Source organism: Suncus etruscus, chromosome 18 (assembly GCF_024139225.1).
Source record: "Suncus etruscus isolate mSunEtr1 chromosome 18, mSunEtr1.pri.cur, whole genome shotgun sequence".
Taxonomy (NCBI): Eukaryota; Metazoa; Chordata; class Mammalia; order Eulipotyphla; family Soricidae; genus Suncus; species Suncus etruscus.
Genome location: NC_064865.1, coordinates 29,741,337 through 29,760,063, shown reverse-complemented (window position 1 = coordinate 29,760,063; position 18,727 = coordinate 29,741,337). Strand labels below are relative to the sequence as shown.

General features: G+C 38.3%; 1 protein-coding gene across 1 annotated transcript in view; it reads right to left on the bottom strand.

Annotated features, from left to right (window-relative positions):
• DNAH8 (dynein axonemal heavy chain 8) overlaps window positions 1-18,727 on the bottom strand; it is a 406,635-nt gene that overhangs the window by 30,159 nt on the left and 357,749 nt on the right. Inside the window, 1 exon segment of the mRNA XM_049765310.1 lies at window positions 13,941-14,101. Coding sequence (XP_049621267.1) covers window positions 13,941-14,101 — 161 coding nt within the window.

Genomic DNA, 18,727 nt, shown 5'->3' with positions numbered 1-18,727 from the left:
TGTTTAGAAAGCCAAAGCAGCCTTAGTAAATCCACATAAATCAAAAGAATTTTACATGTAACTACATCACAAAGAAATTGACAAACACTAAAAACAAAAACAGTTTCTTTTTTTGAGATGGGTCATATCCAGTAATATTCAGGATTTTTTCATACCAAGTTCTGTGTTCAGGGATCACTCTTGATGGCACTCAGAAACTATACATGATACCTTGTATCAAACCCAGGATAGCCATATGCAAATCAAGTTCTTTGCCCACTGTACTATCTCTCTGGTCCTCAAAGAGTATATCTTGAAAGAAACCAGAGTAAAAAATAAATTATCTAAAAATGACAATTAGACTGGTAGCCTAAATAGAATTCAGAAGAAAATAGAATTACATATACCATGTGCTAGGATCAATAACTAGAAACTTTAAAATTGTACACTAAGCAGAATTTTTATGGAGACTGAGGGACAGATAAAAGGATGAATAAAAGATATATTATATGAAAATGTATACTTATTTATTTATTAGGATATATTGAAACTTTAACAAAATGCCACAATTACAAGAAGGATTATAATTAACAGCAGAAAGTAACAAGGTTATCAAGAATATGGAGCAACTGGAAACCACAAACATTACTAGAAGATAATGACTTTTTGTTTTATTCTGCTTTGCTTTGTTTTGTTCTTTTGTTGAGCTGGGGATGGAACTCAAGATCTCAAAAACAAGTACTCTACTGCTGGCCTCTCTAGCTGATTAGACACTTTGGAAAAGAACTTGACAGATTTTTAAGCTCTCAAGGATATATTAATCATTCTAGCCAATAATTATAGTACTAGTTCTCAAGTCAAGATGAATGAAAAGACAGTCACATTGTACATGAAAAGAAAATAATGAGCCAATGAGGGCCAGCCAGACTGATAGTATATCAAGTAGGGTACTTGTCTCACACGTGCCTAGCCATATCCAATCACTAGCACCCTATATGGTCCACAAGCCAGGCAGGAGTAAATCCTGAGTGTAGAATCATGAGTAAGCCCCGGGGTTTATTGGGTGTGTTCCCAAACCAAATAATAATAATAATAATAATATCAACAATAATAGTAATGATCCAAATGAAAATCTAGCAGTATTAGAATATAAAAATAATTATGAATTTATTCTAAGAAAAAGATGAAAATTCAATTACAATTTAAAAAAGCAAACAGAACACCACAAAAAAAATTACAGGCTGATAGACTTTAAGAACACAGATGCAAAGATTCTCAACAAAATACTAGCAAGTAGAATCCAACAATTTATATAAAGTTCATACATAGGGGCCGGAGTGGTAGCATGGAGGTAAGGCATTTGCCTTTCATGCAGGAAGTCATCGGTTCAAATCCCAGCATCCCATATGGTCCCCCCGTGTCTGCCAGGAGCAATTTCTGAGCCTGGAGCCAGGAATAACCCCTGAGCACTGCCGGATGTGACCCAAAAACCACCAAAAAAAAAAGTTATACACAAAAAGTTCATACATCATTACCAAGAAGGACTCATTCTGGGGGTGCAAGTATGGTTTAAAATATAAAAGTCAATCAACATTACATAACCATATCAATAGAAGAAAAATTAAAATCATATGATCATAGCAATAAATGCAGATAAAGCATTTATCTGTATAGATCCAGTAATTATTCATGGTAAAAAAATTTCCACAAGATGGAAATTGAAGAAATTTTTCTCAATATAGTCCAAGCTATTTACCACAAGCTTGTGACAAATATAATTTTAATGGGGATAAGCTAAAAGCCTTTCTTCTAGGATCTGGCACAAGACACGGTTGCTCACTCTAGTCACTTCTGTGCAATATAATACTAGAGATACTTGCCATAGAAACTAGGCCAGAAAAAGACATCAAGGGTATCTGAACAGAAAGGAAGAACCCAAGCTTTCATAATTTGCAGATTATCTGATACTACACTTAGAAAATCCTAAAGATTTAACAAAAATGCTCTAGGGAAAAAGTAAAGGCCAAAGAAAGGGTGGAAAATAGTTAAAATTACCTAAGAGGTTTTTTATAAGAGAGGAGAGTCAAGATATTAATTTCGAACCTAATTAAATGTGTGTCTAAGGTAATTAGTAAAATAATAGAAAAGGAAGAAAAAGCAAGTATTTTTGCTTTGTTTTGTTTTGTTTTGTTTTGGGATCACACCCAGCACCACTCAGGGGGTTACTCGTGGCTCTGTGCTCAGAAATAGTTCCTGTCAGGCTTGGGGGACCATATGGGAAGCTGAGAGTCAAACCCAGGTCTGTCCCAGGCATGCAAGGCAAACTCCCTACCGCTGTGCTATCTCTCCAGTCCCAAAATGCAAAAGATTTTTAAAAATTGAGGTATTGAGGCCAATGTGATAACATAGCAGCTAGGGCATTTACTTCGCAACTGCCAACCCAGGTTCGATCCCTTTATTCCAGATGATCCCCTAAGCCTGCCAGGAGTACTTTCTGAGTGGCCCCAAAACAATGAAAAAAAATCGAGGTACAAAAAGTAACATTTTATATTTATTACTTATATTTATATGCCTATTATACTTATATTATACTATGCCTATATACTATTAAGTTCAATTCAACATTAAATGAATTTGTTTTAAAAATAATCAGACAAGTATATAAAATGTGTATACAAGACTTTTAAGAGTATTTTCAACATCGATTTATAGAGATAGGACAGTGGGTAAGGTGCTTGCTTTGTACACAGCAGGATTGGGTTCAATCCCTGGCACCCTATATAGTAGTTGCTTAAGCAGTGACAAGAGTAAGTAAATCCTGATCACATATCATTTGGTGTGACCCAGAAATGAACAAATAAAAAAATTGAGTATTTAAATTCACAAATTCTAGTAAAGTTACATACAAAACTATCTAGCTAGTCAAAATGATGACTTTATTTGCTGAAGAAGGCAGAATATTAAATTGAGATTTTCAAACACAATATCCTGGCACAACATCCATACAAGTTCATAGGTTTATTTCTTGTTGATAATTTTGTGTGTGTAAAAAGAAAAACAATATGGAAAGGCATTTTAATAGTGGAATTTTTGTATGGCTCACTTTTGCTGTGATTATCTTCTGTGCTTTTTACTTTTCTCAATGAGAAAGTATTCTCTTGATAATAAAAAAAACATTAACATCATTTTCACTTTGAAAAATGGAAAAAAAATAAGGTCCCATAAGCAAAGCTCACAAGTGTCAAGAATTTTACAGAGATGAGTCAGTGACAAACAGGCTCACTGAAACTCAGCTTATGAATTCCTAGTAATTTTTATGCCCCATCAAAGAAGCCTCCTTCTGCCTTTTCTCACAGCATGTGGAAATAGAGAATTACACCTCTCTTTCTCTTCATCCCTAGGTGTGAATTAAGCAACCTTTCACAGAAATTTCTTCACTAACTAGCAGAATCCTAACGAGTTACTGTTAAAGTTTCTTTATACAAAGAATCACATTTTGTGCAAAAGAGGAACTCCTATTCAGCTGGCCTTTAATCCAGATAGGTATTTGATTATGTTTGATAAGCTGGGAGAATCACATTTGGATTCCCTCTGTTGTGTCCAAGCAACTGCATCCTCTCCAACAAGGGTGGCAAAGGTAAATGCATCTGCCCTGGTGCTGTGCCTGCTGGACTTAGAGTCACACACACAGTCCTGTTTTGTTCTCAGTAGTGTAGTGTATGCAATCCACTGGAGTTTGGGTTTTAATCTATTTTACCTTTAAACACATGAACTAGGGGCCAGAGTGCTAGCACAGTGGTAGGGCACATGCAGAATATCGGGACGAACCTGAGTTCAATCCCCAGTATTACCATATGGTCCTGTCAGGAATGATTTCTGAGCACTGCCGGGTGTGGCCCCCAAACCAAAAAATGAATAAAAATAAACACATGAACTATACAATAAAGATCAACTTTCACTGATTTTAATATGAAAAATTGATTTTATATAATTGTATGTATAATTTAAAATTTTTATGAGAAGCCAGAGAGACTTCTGAGTAGGGTTTCTATTGAGACACTATCCCAAATCTACTAACTTACAAGCTAAAAGATGGGTATTATATAATACATACACATGAATGAATGCATGCAACATCTAAGCCTTTGAGAAAAAAGGCACAAACTCATTCCTAATTTTTTTAACCCATCCTTAAATTTTGAGGTGGCAAACTATCCCAGTTTTTTGGAGGTCATATAAAGGATGTGAAAAATAAAATGTGGGACATCATTTAAATGGCATTGTAAGGTTAGAAGGAAGTTCTCTTGTAGGCACAATCAGTTCACCTTACTGCATCCAATGGGAGAGACATGCCTAGACCTGGACAGGAACGGGGCAACAAAGAAGCTCCTTGACCCAAAGCTCAGTCCATGATCTACCTTCTTGCTATTTTTAGTCAAGGAGAGAATGTCTTCTCCAGAAAATAAAAACCATCAGTCCCCTCAATAGCCATTTTACAATGGATTTTCTGATATCTGGATAAAGTTGTTTCTTTTATTTGGGTGGTGCTGGTTTGTTGTGAGAGGACAGTTCCTACTGCTTTTTGCTATTGTTACTGAATAAATATATTTCCTGGTGAAGTAACAGATTGTTTACTCAAGTTCAATAAGTATAAGACAAAATTCTAGGGTGGAAATGTAAAAAAAAATGAGCAGACATGAAAATTAAGTGATCAGAAGTCAAGGATCTCATGTGCTATTAAAAACAGCTTTTGGAAAATTAAATGTCTGTAATTCCTATTACTCTGTAGTGTCAGTGGAGCATTAGATAGAGCAGCAATGGAATATGTGAGGGAATGAACATAGCAGAGAAAAGGTAGGTAGGTGCCTTTGGACATCTGGAGAGCCTAGATGTAAACTCTATATCCGTATTTCCATGTATTCTTAGAGTCCTCTGTGTCTCTAACAGATATCAAACTTGTTGTTTTTGGTTTTCTTATCCCTACCTATTATCAAAGTTGTTTTGTGTCCAGCCTTTTTTAAATAATAACAATGCCTTTATTTTGCTGCACAACTTAGAATTTTTAGAGGTAACCCCTTGATGTGTCTAGCCAAATGCCAATCGATCTTGTTGATTTCAATCTTCTTTATCCCTACTTGCTACCAAAGTTGGTCCTAGTGCCATCTACTTGAACAACTTCAATGCTTTTATTTTGCTGCAAGACCTAGAATTTTCAGAGGCAATCTCCTTGATGTCAATGCATGGTTTCCGAGACCTATTTTTAATATCTGTAGATATCTTTGTTTTTAATTAAAACGTTTATGTAACATCTTATTTATTTTGTCTGCTGACACTACAGTGACCAAGGTTTCCACAAACCACACCCCTTTTGTTGTGTACTTGAACACAATCTGCTAAACTTTTATGGTGTCAGGGATCACTGTTGATAGGGCTGCCAGGCTTCATGCTTGCAAGGAAGGTGCTTAAAAATATTTAAAACTTTGTAGTAGTTAAGGTTTAACATTTTATGCTTTGGACCACACCTGGCAGTGCTCAGGGATTAATCCTGGCTTTAGGCTCAGAAATCACTCCCAGCAGGCTCAGGGGACCATATGGGGTTCTGAGGATTGAACCTGAGTCAACAGCATACAAGACAAATGGCCCCCACAGACACACCTGCTGTGCTATTGCACCAGCCCCAATTCCTCAAACATTTTTCTTTTGTATCTTCTTCCTACATTTTGATGTTTGGCTAAATATCATTTACTCTATTGTATTACCCTATCTGTCAGTGTTCAGGGTTCCTCCTGGTTTGCACTCAAGAATCATTTTTGATGCACTAGGGAGACATGAAAGTTTCTAGGGCTCGAACCTGGGTCAACTATATGCAAAACAAATGCCCTACCCATTGTACTGTTGTCCCGGCCCCACCTTCATTTATTTTCCCTAATAGGTAATAAGTTCCCCAGATCAGAACTCTGCCTTAATAATCTTTGTATACCCAACTTGGCAAGAGAATAAACTTTCAATAAGTAGTGTTTGTTGGATTGAAGCCAATTGGCTTGGCCTCACATTATATTAGACTTAACAAATAAAGAAACAATTCTCTAATATTTAAAGAACATAAAAACTTAATTATATGTTCCTTATGGCAAAGGTACAGCATAGTATCATTGTTCTTTGTTTTCTATATATAGAAAAGGAAAATCTCTCTTTCTCTGTCCCTCTCTCCTCTGTCTCTTTCTGTAAATGCATATTTGCTCCTCAAAGTACAGGAGAGTAAAAGAGATGTAATTTGAGGATGAAGAAAAACTGTTTTTATCGTTAGATTTAAATGTATCTTAAGGCTAAAGAGAAGGCAACTAACTATAATACATTTCTACTCATACTAAGAAATCAGAATTCATTCTTACTTCCATTGTTAGCTACAAATAAAAAGGGGGAGATAAGCGCTCTCTCTCTCTGGGATTTAGGGCTCTTACCTGCTTATCTCAGGTTCAGAGCTTTGAAAGAAACCTTGCAACTGTGGCCTATGCCAGCATCATTACAGACATGACTGTCCTACCCTTGCCGGAATAGCAGGGGCGGGGGTGGGGGTGGAGAGGGGGCTAATGGAGAGGCTGCTGCTGTGGGAGATCTCACCTAAGAAATCACTTTCATGGTGGGTGATTTTATTTATTTATTTTTTTATGAAGGATCTGAAAACAATCCTGAAAACATGGAAGAAGCCCTAAAAGCTCTCCTGGACCGATGCCTCAATGTACCTCCACACCACACATTTCATTAGGCACAGAATGCCAGGGCTGTCCTGCTGACATTTCCTTGTCCACGATGTGATTTTATGTTTGCAAGGACATAAAAGGCTGAAGCCTCGTTAGCTAGCTGGAATAGAAAATTGCATCAATCTCTGTTTGCTTCCAAAGCCCAAGAGCTTTCAGGGAAACAGTCCCTATTAATGTTGAGATGAAGAAAGAGTCTAGGAGAAGGAAACTTGCATCTTTGTGGGCTTTGGCTTCAGGTTACTTCTAGAAGGCAGCATCTCTTTGCGGTAAATATAGGAAGAAGCTCCTGTTAGTCTTGCAGGTGAGTGGTTGGGGAAATGGCCTAGGCCCAAACTCATTTCTATTTGATGGTCAATATGCAAAGCCATCAAAAAACAGAATTGTCTATCAAATAAACAATTAACTATCTAATGAGGTATCAGTGCACCATCATATTTCAGCTCACCTAGGTTGATATGCATTTTACTCATGAAATACCAATGAGCACACATTTCAAAAAAAAAAAAAGTCGGGTGCTTCAGCTAATACTAAAAGGAATACAATTAGATTCTCCATGCAAGAAATGAATGTAAAGGTTGTAATAAGACTTTTGATAAATTTCAGAAGGTAGCAAAATATGCATAACCGCTAATGAGAAAAAAAGAGGGAAAATAAATAACTGTTTTTGACATTGAAATAGTTGAATTTGCAGAGTCCTTGGTACCTTATAAATCTCGATAATAAAAATGTGAATAAACTAAGAATGTTTATGGTTTCTGCCACTAAGGTATCTAAGCTCTTGGGAGAGATTTTACTTTTTTGAAGACATTTATTCAGCTTTAGTTCTGACCTTCTTTTCAAAGGGATTCTTCCTTTAAGAAAGGACTGAAGAAAGAAAGGCATTATGGTTCCTTTCTCCAAATCTCCCTTTTCTCTCTCAAATTTATGGATGATAACTTCAGACTATATATTTTGCAAACCAGAGACTTTCCCCAGCACACCACACACACACCCCTGCCCCATTTTGCCAATGGGGAGGTAAGAGTGCTGCTGAACCGTGTGAACTCTCAGATCCATTGGTAAGGGCTCTTCTCACAGAGAACATTAACACAGATTTAGTCAGTGCATAGAGTCAGTTCTTTCTCCTGGCTTCAACTGTTATCTCTGCCTCGATGCACTGAAACTGCTCACCTGGACTCCTTCCCACTTCTATATCCAATCAGGTACATCCTGCTGTCCTTCCCAAACCCACATGCTAGTTTTTTAGACAGACTAACTCTCTTAAATGACTCCTGTTCCCAATGTCTTTATTACCACAGCAACCAGACTAGAAGTGACAGAGGAAGCTTTGATTGCTCCTTTCATTTCACACTGAGCTTGGGGAGTAGTACCTTGCAAAAAGGGTGATGGCAGACCCCTGGGGTGCTTAGCCAGAAAGCCTTGTCTGTTACTGCTTACTGCCTCCTGGTGGCAAAGAAGGGGAAAGCGAAGGGTTGGAGGGCAGGTTTGACTGCTAGAACAGTGAGTGAGGCTAAGATTCCTGTTACTAGATATTTCAGATATTTCCAAGATCAAAGCTCACACACAGTCACAATTCCCAAAGGTATGACTACAGAAAAATAAAATCTACTGCCTGAGCAGGAATTAAAACTGGACCAAGAGTTGTAAGGAGAGATTAGCAGTGGTGGGTTGAAGCAAATAATAATCCAAATTAAATAAACAATAAATAAAATAAAAACAAATAAATAAATGTATATAAATATATAATAATAAATCAAATAAAAATAAAATAATCCAAATTAAAGTTAAGAATGAAGAAATCAGAAGATACTGCAGGCTGGCTGGCTAGCTGTCTCTCACAGAAATAACTCTCCTCTGTAAAGCAAAAACCCTGTATTTTGTACTGATATTACTCAGTGTTGTGAGATATTTATTACAAGATTTTGTCACTCTTTTTGGGGAAAAAAGAGTGTCCACAATGGTCTCCAAGTCCAAACATTTTTAAAATACAGGAAGAAAAATAAATTGAAACTCTGCTAATAGATCACTTCTAACTTGTCATATGGATGAAAAATCTAAACTTTTATGATATTTATTTGCCTCCAACCCAAATTTTTATTGATGCACCATAATTTACAATACTCTTAATGACAGGGTTTCATGCACACACTGTTTCAACAACACACCTATCACCAGAATGTCACTTTTCCTTCACCAATAACCCCTCCTACCCTCCACCCCTCCCTTGTAAACTCAGTTCTGTGAGTTTACCTCCCTGGTACTCCTCATGTTCTGTTGCCTTTGATCATAAAATTGTAAGGTTTTTTTTTTTGCCAATAATGCTGTGAACAAGTAGGCATTTTATGTGTCTCCATAAGAAGATAAAATTTGCATCTTTTATAAGGATATTTAGAACTATTGACTAGTTTTAGATCTAGCAATATCACTTATAGCAATTCACCCTGAAAGCACAATTCAAATATGGAAAGTCAAATATAAAATTATCAGTTGAGGATTATTTGGGATAGTAAAATTACTGGAAAAAACCTAAATGCTCATCTACTGGTGGATATATGAATAGATTGTAATACATAAAAAGGATAGAGTAGCATACAGGTATTAAAAAGTAACAGCATCGTGTCAGTGAATTGACAGTGAAGTGATTTATAGTCTAAGCAAAGCACAAAATAAAGAAAATATAGAGTGGCAACTAGAATAAGAAAAAAGAGGTAATAGAAACATGCATATATGTTTAAGAACAAAAAAAATTGGAAGGATGATAAATCAGACATGAATGCACTTGGTTACCTCCACAGGAAACAGGAAGAGAAAATGAGTTGGGAGAATTTTTTTGTTTGTTTGTTTTGTTTTGGGGCCACACTCAGTGATGCTTAGGGGTTACTCCTGGCTTGGAGTACCATATGGTATGCTGGGGATCGAACTGAGGTTCATCCTGGATTAGCCTAGTGGAAGGCAAATGCCATACCACTGCACTATCACTCTGGCCCCTGTGATATTCTTTAAGACTGTCTGACTATGTAGTCATGACTTTAGAGCCACTTTCCAGTTTTGCATATATAAAATCACTAACAGAGACCGGGGGAAAAAAACAAAATAATAAAAATTAAAGGGAATGATAGATGGGAAGCCATGGAAAGCAATGATTAAGGGGATATGAGTATATTAATGATGTAGAGGTACAGTATAGTTAAATGTCCAAACTATTTAGAAAATAGTTAAATGTCAAAGTAGTTAGAAACACTGAAACCAGGGACTTTAACAACCAAACTTAAAAATATACCTGTTGGGCCCGGAGAGATAGCACAGTGGCGTTTGCCTTGCAAGCAGCCGATCCAGGACCAAAGGTGGTTGGTTCGAATCCCAGTGTCCCATATGGTCCCCCGTGCCTGCCAGGAGCTATTTCTGAGCAGACAGCCAGGAGTAACCCCTGAGCACCGCTGGGTGTGGCCCCCCCCAAAAAATAAAAAAATATATACCTGTCAAAGTGGCAGGCTGGGGAGGTGGGTGTGGGTGGGAGTAACTTGGGAACCCTGGTGGAAGGAAGTATACAATGATGGAGGGATTGACTGGCGCTAAAACATTGTATGTCTAAAACCCAACTATGAATAATTTTGTTATTCATGGTGCTTTCATAAAATTTTAAAAGAAATGAAAGGGAATGAAAGTACCTATGTACAAACTGATAGCATAATCACACAAAGATACCTGAGTGACTTGAACAAAGCACTCAGCATACCCTCTATATAATATATTTGAAGGGCAAAAAACTGCAAATAAATTTGCCACTAGAAGTGAGTTACCACAGGAGATAACATAGGGAACAAGGAAGGAAACTGAGATGTACAACTGGAACTGGATTATTAGCATTATCTCAAGAAGTTTTAGAAAATGTCCCTTTCCTATCTTTATACATACATACTCAGACTAGACACACACACACACACACACACACACACACACACACGATGGATAGGGAGAAATAAATGTGGTTATAGATGTCCATAATTGTAAATATAAAATTATCTAAAAATAAAAACATAGAAAGGAAAAGAAAATAGAACAAAATATTTATAGTGAGTATATCTAATTAAAGATTCTATGGTGTCCACTATACTTGCAATTATTTGAATGTATTCGTTCAAAAGAATGAATCAAGGTTAAATCAAAAGTTTGTCTCTGTCATGTCTCCATGTCATGTTAGCTGCTCTTCCCTAGACTTTTCCAACTCTCTTTTTTGAGGACAGGCAGCAGAAAGAACCACAGTAAAGAAGGCTCAGGATCCAGGAAGTCAGATGGAGTCACTTTCCATTCCTTTTGCATCTTTCTTGGCAGAAACTTCTAACACCTCAGATCATCATGTTCTCCAGGAAGCATCATTTATGACCCCGATGGCTCTTGATAAGACTTGAGTACAGATTCAGAAGCCTTTATGGTGACCCATTTCCTTTTCCAAACACCACTTCTTGGCTATTTTTATACCGACTCCCATGAATTCATGATCTTTCTACAGAGTGACCTCAATAATTATATTCTTAAAAATTAATAAAAATTTAGGATCACTGACTCATTAAACAAATATTTCCTGAACACCAAGTATACTGGCTATCACTAGAGGGGATGTCTAGTAGTGAAAAAATGGAGTTTCTGTTTGTGATAGTAGATACATGATAACAAATAAAAATATAGTGTATTAATGAAGATATTGTGACAGGACAAAGCAGTTAAGAAGCGCAGAATCTGGGGTTGAGGACTGGAGTGCAATTTTCTTTTGGGGTGGGGGGTTTCACATGCAGCTGTGTTCAGTCCTTATTCCTGGCTCTGCGCTCAGAATAATTCCCAGTGCATTTCAAAGTACCAGATATGGTGCCAGGAATTAAACCCATGCTGGATGTAGGCCTTATCCATGGTGTTATCTCTCTGGCCCCTGAACTACAATTTTTAAGTAGGGTAAGCCATAGAAAATGTGGCATTTAACAGAGACCCAAAGAAGCAAAAAGGTGACTCATGATGCGAATAAAAGGGAACCCTGGGAGAGTGAGCACCCCTGGGAAATGGGCATGGGCACCCAGACATCCTGAGGTTTTAGATTACCTGTAGACTACCATCAATATTTGACTTTGACATGCAGTATAAGTGTCATCTAAATAAAGTCTGCTTCTCTGTGTTCTCTTTCAAATAATGTTGTAAGTTCTCAACAGATCCTTGAGAAATCTTTTTTATTCCATTCTTTTCTGTCTCTAGTTAAGTCAACAGCCTTTTCAACGAACAGTCAGAGGTGCCACCAAAGAGCTATAATAAATCTATCATGACATCAGAGTAGCATCTTAGCCATTCTTGGGTCTTCTGTGTTATGCCCAGGGCTTCTGGCAGTGCTCAAGGGCTAAACCTGGCTTTGTGTTCAGGTTTAACCCTTGGTGGTGCTAAAAGGATTATATCTGAAAATATTTGATGAACATCAAACTTGGAATAGACGCCATAAAAGGCAAGTACCTTATCCTCTGCACCTCTCTGAAACCTTGACCACATCATTGGCAATGAAAGACAGCATGAGAAAGTGAAAAATCGGGGAGGAGATAGGATCAATGTGGGTGAAAAGCCAAAAAGGCCCGTCTGGTGCCAAGGGTACAAGGAGAGAGAATGACAAGGGAACACAGAGGTGCCCAGGAAAGCCTGACAAGGGTTAAGGATCAAAATATAAGACCCTGTCAGAAGATTATTAAGATTTCTGTGGTGGCTGTGCTTCAAAGAGAAGAGAGAAACATGCTGAACTTTCTGTTATTTCAGCTTCAAATCTGCCAGAGGAATCTGGGTTTCTTCCATTTCCTGAAGTTTCTTTCCTGGAGACCAATGTTGTGGATGCTCCTCAATGGAGGCAAATGGCAGTTTATAGAAGCTTTCTTTGTGGGAGCTGATGATCTTGTTTTCAGGTGGGGGGGGGTCCTTTATAGATATGAGGGCTCAAGCTCCATTTCAAGGACTTGAGAAGATACTAGGAAAATGGATGCATTTCTTTTTTTTTTTAGCTTACCGAATATTCGCAATAAAAAAATCACATTAGTAAGAAAAAACATCACAAAAAATCGCATTAAACATTTGCATACCCCGAACGGAACTGCTCGGGGTATGCGAATGTTTAATGCGATTTTTTCTTACTAATGCGATTTTTTTATTTAAACAACTTTATTACATACATGATTGTGTTTGGGTTTCAGTCATGTAAAGAATACCACCCATCACCAGTGCAACATTCCCATCACCAATGTCCCAAATCTCCCTCCTCCCCACCCAACCCCCGCCTGTACTCTAGACAGGCTTTCTACTTCCCTCATACATTCTCTTTATTAGGATAGTTCAAAACGTAGTTATTTCTCTAACTAAACTCATCTCTGTTTGTGGTGAGCTTCATGAGGTGAGCTGGAACTTCCAGCTCTTTTCTCTTTTGTGTCTGAAAGTTATTATTGCAAGAATGTCTTTCATTTTTCTTAAAACCCATAGATGAGTGAGACCATTCTGCATCTTTCTCTCTCTCTCTGACTTATTTCACTCAGCATAATAGATTCCATGTACATCCATGTATAGGAAAATTTCATGACTTCAGAAAATATGAGGAAAATGGATGCATTTCTTTTCTTCACTCTTCACCCCTTTCCAGAGTTGACAGATCAAGGACTTCTTTCTAATCCAGGTCCCTTAACTTTCCTCTCAGCATTGCTTCTGTTTCCAGAATTACTCTTGGATGCCAGTGGGGAATTAAGGAGAAAGAGGCCATAAAAGAAGAGACTGAGCAGAAATACAACTCCTCTTCCTCTCACTTCTATCCTGACTTTTAGATTATAACTATTATGTTGCATGAAAATTTTGAAATAAAAAGCAGAAGATGAGGGAAGCTACTGTCCTGCCAATGGAGAGTCTCAATACTAGCAATACTAACTGCTTTTATGACATGACAGAAAAGAAATAATCAATGCATAAATTAGAGCTTTTACATTGTCATAAATGCTGGAGCACCAGGATTTAGTGAGGAGAGAGCAGGCCAAGATATGACAAAGTTATAATTGGGAGACAAGAAGTGACACTATTTTTCACAGTAAAATATAAAGAAGGTAAAGGAGAGAGATTAAGAGAGAAAATGAAATGCATAGTCTTTGCCAGACTTGAATAAAAACGACCCCTTCAAATTAAAAAATGTCAGGCACTTACGTGATATCAGCATTAGGGTGAAGCCCAAAAACTTCAGGGTTATCTAGGGAAGGCAAAGACTGGATGTATTCAAAATACTGGTCCAAAGTCTTGCATGTGGGGATTTTATATCCAGTATAAAAACAGAATGTCGGTTCAAACATCTTCTCACTGAACCAGACCTATCAGGGAGAGAAAAGAGAACTAAAATTGATAAATAGCTAAATGAAAACTGCCACTCTCAAGGAGCCCAATTTTCACTTCAATTATTATTTTTTAATATAGACATTGGGTTAGCAAGTATATTACTAAAACCACTGATAGAATAATTCGCACCTATGTGAAAAAAAAGCATGAGGCTACAACACAAAACCATGAAAACTATCTCTCTGCTGGCACCAGAGAAAATATTTGCTAAGAGTGAACAGGGAAACTTGCAGCTCCTCTCAATGAGACATGATCCATTGAAGAAGATGGTAGCATAGTGTCCTGGAGACAAAGCAAACACCCCCCCCCAAATCATGCACACTCATACACATATGCACATAGTGCAAAGAAGCTATATAAGCACGTTCTTACATCCCTGTTCCCCCAAATAAAACTCATCTGTGCTACGGGGTTAGGCTGGCACTCAGTGTGTCTTATAGCCCTACTGGCCACAAAATACAGAAAAGAAAACATCTTAATAAACATCTCTGCCTCCCACTCTGAGCCGGAGAGCTCCTTCTGCTAATTAAATCATGTCCCTGACCACATAAAGCAAATGTATCCGACCATCTTATTGTTTGCCTTAAGACATCCTTTTGTTATTCCATACGAATTGATTATCTAATGTCACAGCAAGAGAACAAATATGTACTTGGTATGAATAGACTTATTCTGAAGAGGGAAAAAAATTAATGCTGAATGCCTATGAGCTAGAGTGGAGGCAATGACTTCTGTGACTACTGGAGTGATTTTCTTAGTAGGAAAGGAAATAATGGGAAGATAGGAGGAGCTGAAAGGCAGGCAGGCTCTCTGAATGAGTCGCTTGGAGAACTCAATGTGCAAAGAGATGGAGGAGTTTGTGCCTGGCTTGGGTTGCCCACACTTTCTCTGATCCCTTCCCTCCATAAATCCTCCCTCCTGCTCCTTTTAAATGTGTGTGTGTGTCGTGGGGGGCAATCCAGTACCATGTGTACGGTTCTCCCTTGCTTTTCTGGCTGCAGCAGTTCCACTCATTCAACTCCTATGCATAAGCCTGAGCAAAGAACAGGAACAGAATGAGAAGATGAGACACACATCGTTCTTTCTTTCAAGGAACTCATACGTAACCTAGTAGAAGGATAAGCCAATTACATAATAATAATACAAAGTGCATTGAGGTAAGAGCCAGAGGAAATAAAAAATAGCAAAGTACCAAGGAGGCTTAAAGCTAAACGAAGAGTCAGATGGATATCAGGAAAGGATTTCTCTAGAAGGCCACTTTGAAGGTGTCTGGAAGGATAGGCTTTTGTTAGAGAAAGTTGGGGCTGAGAAGACCAGGCAAAAAACAAGGGCTGCAGCACTGTGAGGCAGGATGGGGAAATGATGAAATCTTGAGTAATGTCACCTAGTGGTGAGACAGGACAGAAAAGGTAAAGTGAGGTTACACTGTGGATGACTCAGGTGTCAGGTGGGGACTGGGACTTCATTTAAAAGCCAGAGAGTAGGGGAAAGTCACTGAAAAAAAAAACAGCATTATGATCGTGGTTATTAATTCCAAAGATGACCAGGGAGGCAAAAAAAAAATCACTGGGTTTCCTGAGTACAAACAGCAGAGGATCATCCTGAGTTCTGTGTTGCCAGATGATAAAAACGTGTAAGAGCAAAAGTTTCTTTCTATTTTTCTATTACCTTTCTCTATGCTAGCCAGAGTTAAGGAATAAAGTTTTATCAAATTTGTAGGATATTTGGGAGGCAGAGTTAAACTAAAGAATGTGAAATTTCTTTGAGAGACTCTAGGACAGGGTTCCTCAAAACTTTTCAAACAGGGGGCCAGTTCACTGTCCCTCAGACCATTGGAGGGTCTGACTATAGTAGAAACAAAACTTATAAATGAATTCTTATGCACACTGCATATATCTTATTTTGCAATGAAGAAACAAAACAGATACAAATACAATATGTGGCCCGCGGGCCATAGTTTGAGGACCACTGCTCTAAGAAGTACTTTACAAAGATAGGCAGCTGATGGTAAAATTCTATAATTGTTGCCTTTAGGAGAGATATCCCACAAGATGCTGCAAGCAAAGAAAACTATCAGGAGTTCAGAAGAAGTCCCCAGTTTAATATAAGGAACAGAGAATCCATCGTGAAGCACAGATATCCAACTAAACTAACTTTCTTTCTAATAACTCTGTATTTTTTAAAAATATATCTTTATTTAAGCACCTTGATTACAAACATGTTTGTAGTTGGGTTTCAGTCATAAAAAGAACCCCCCCCCTTCACCAGTGCAACATTCCTACCACCAATACCTCAATAACTCTGTATTAAGGGCCAGCAAAATTGGTAGGCCAGCAGGTGCAAGAGAAGTCTGTAGCCACGAATGAAATGAGATGGGTGAAAATTAAGGTAGGGGTGAGAATACAAGGCTGGTTTCCAGAGTTCTTTTAGCTAGCCTTCCTTGATTTCTGCTGCCAGGTCAGATTAGGTGGGGACCTCAAGTCCTTAAGTCAGAGATTCAAACTCCCCTCTCTGGTTGCTGAGGAGCTATCCAGAATAGGTCTGTGCTAGAGGAAGGGATGGGTGAGGGAAGGAACAGAAAACAGGAGGCTGGAAGGCACAAAAGACAGGGACTGTGAAAGCTCAAAGGGCTGAGTGCAGGCTTGCATGAGAAGAACTAGGTTCCATCATTGATTCACTTAGTCTCCTGAGACTATGCAGCACTGCTTAGTCCCTTGAGACCCTGAAATACCCAGACATCTAGCTGGGAGAAGACCCATGCGTCACTGGATTTGATCCACAAATAAAACAAAGCAAAAGAATGCAGGTTCAGGTTGACTCTATCAGAGATGAAGTCATGGAAGGTGGAGCAATTCTAAGAAGAGGGGAGAGGAAAAACAAGGCTTAAGAAGCTGCTCACAGACTAACCCAGGTGTTTTCTTTCAGCCAATCACTGCTGAAAACCAGAAACCAATGAACCAAGACTGGAAGCAGCAGGGAAAGAGCTATGTTTCCCAGGAGCAGCCAATGAAGGGTGGTGGCTGAAGAAATCTGTGCTTCTAGAGACCAGAGGTCTGTGTGACCAAAGCCAGCCCAGGTGCTCCCCAGTTTGGGCCTGTGTCCAAGCAAGGAACTCTGAGCCAAGGGGCCAAAGCAAGGGTGCAAGCGGTAGGGTGTTTGCCTTGCCTGAACTAACCTAGGATGGATTGCGGTTGGATCCCCCAACGTCCCATATAGTCCACCAAGCCAGGAGCGATTTCTGAGCACACAGCCAGGAGTAGCCCCTTAGCATCACCGGGTGTGGCCCAAAAAGAAAAAATAAGAAAGAACTCTGAGCTATCATGGGAGGGGTAGAATATTGCTATCTACCGTATTTTCCGGCGTATAAGACGACCCCCTAATTTTTTTCAATTAAAACATAGGTTTAGGCCTATATTCGCTGTATCAGACAGAACGTTCCTGTGCTGCAACTGTATGTACCACAGTGAGCCAATCACAACAAGCAACGGTTCAAAGGTTCTACTGCAATAGACTTCCTCTCTGACTCTGGCCAATCTGAGCAGGCTTTTGACAGTGTAGATTCGGGTTCAGAACATTGTCTAATTTGCATGCATCAAAAGCCTGCTTGGATTGGCTGAGTTCGAGAGGCGGTCCGAGCAGCCTTGCAGTGATTGGTGCAGAATTGAGTTGGAAAATTCGTTTTGTGGCAATATTCAGACAATTTTCGTTTAGCGGCATATTGAAACATTTTTCAAGATATACTCAGCGTATAAGACGACCCCCGACTTTCGGTTGACTTTTTTTTGTTTCAAAATTCGTCTTATACGCCGGAAAATACGGTATATTGTATACATAATATATGCATTATAATATATTATACATATACATTATATATTAGATATATAATATATTTTATTAGGTATATGATATAATGCATCTGTCATATATTGTATAATTTTATAATACTTATACACAAATAGCATAGCTTGTTATTTTATATTTACATAGTATATAACATATATTATCACATATATGTGATATGTGCTATACATTAACTACGTGTAACTATAATTAAAGATGTATATTTTTATATATTAATACATGTGTAATTCATAATACACTAACTATATATTATGTATGTGTGTTTTACATATATACTCTCTATATCTGGTGGCATTAGAATAGTCTTTAGACTATTCTCTGATTGTCCTGAATGTTGTGATACAGAGAAGTAAGCTAAGACAATGGATGGTAAGAAAAAGATGGCAGAGGAAAGAGTTAAGATTTCAAGTCGGAGCAGGCTGAGCGATGGCCACTGCTCTTCATCCTGGTACTTGGGCTCTACTCAGCTCTTAGCCAGAAACTAGAGAGCAAAGAGTGCTCTGAGAAATACCCTTCTAGCTTTTCACTTTGCCAGCAAACTGCAGCCCCTGGCTTCCTTTGATACAAGCTATTATCAGGACTTCTCTTAAACTGTTTTTCAGAAAGAGTCAAAGCGTCTTTTCTTTTAGAAGGATTTATATGGGGCTGGAGTGATAATGCAGCAGGTAGGGCATTTGCTTGCAAGCAGCCAACCCAAATTCAACCACCAGCATCCCTGAGCATTACCAGGAGTGACTTCT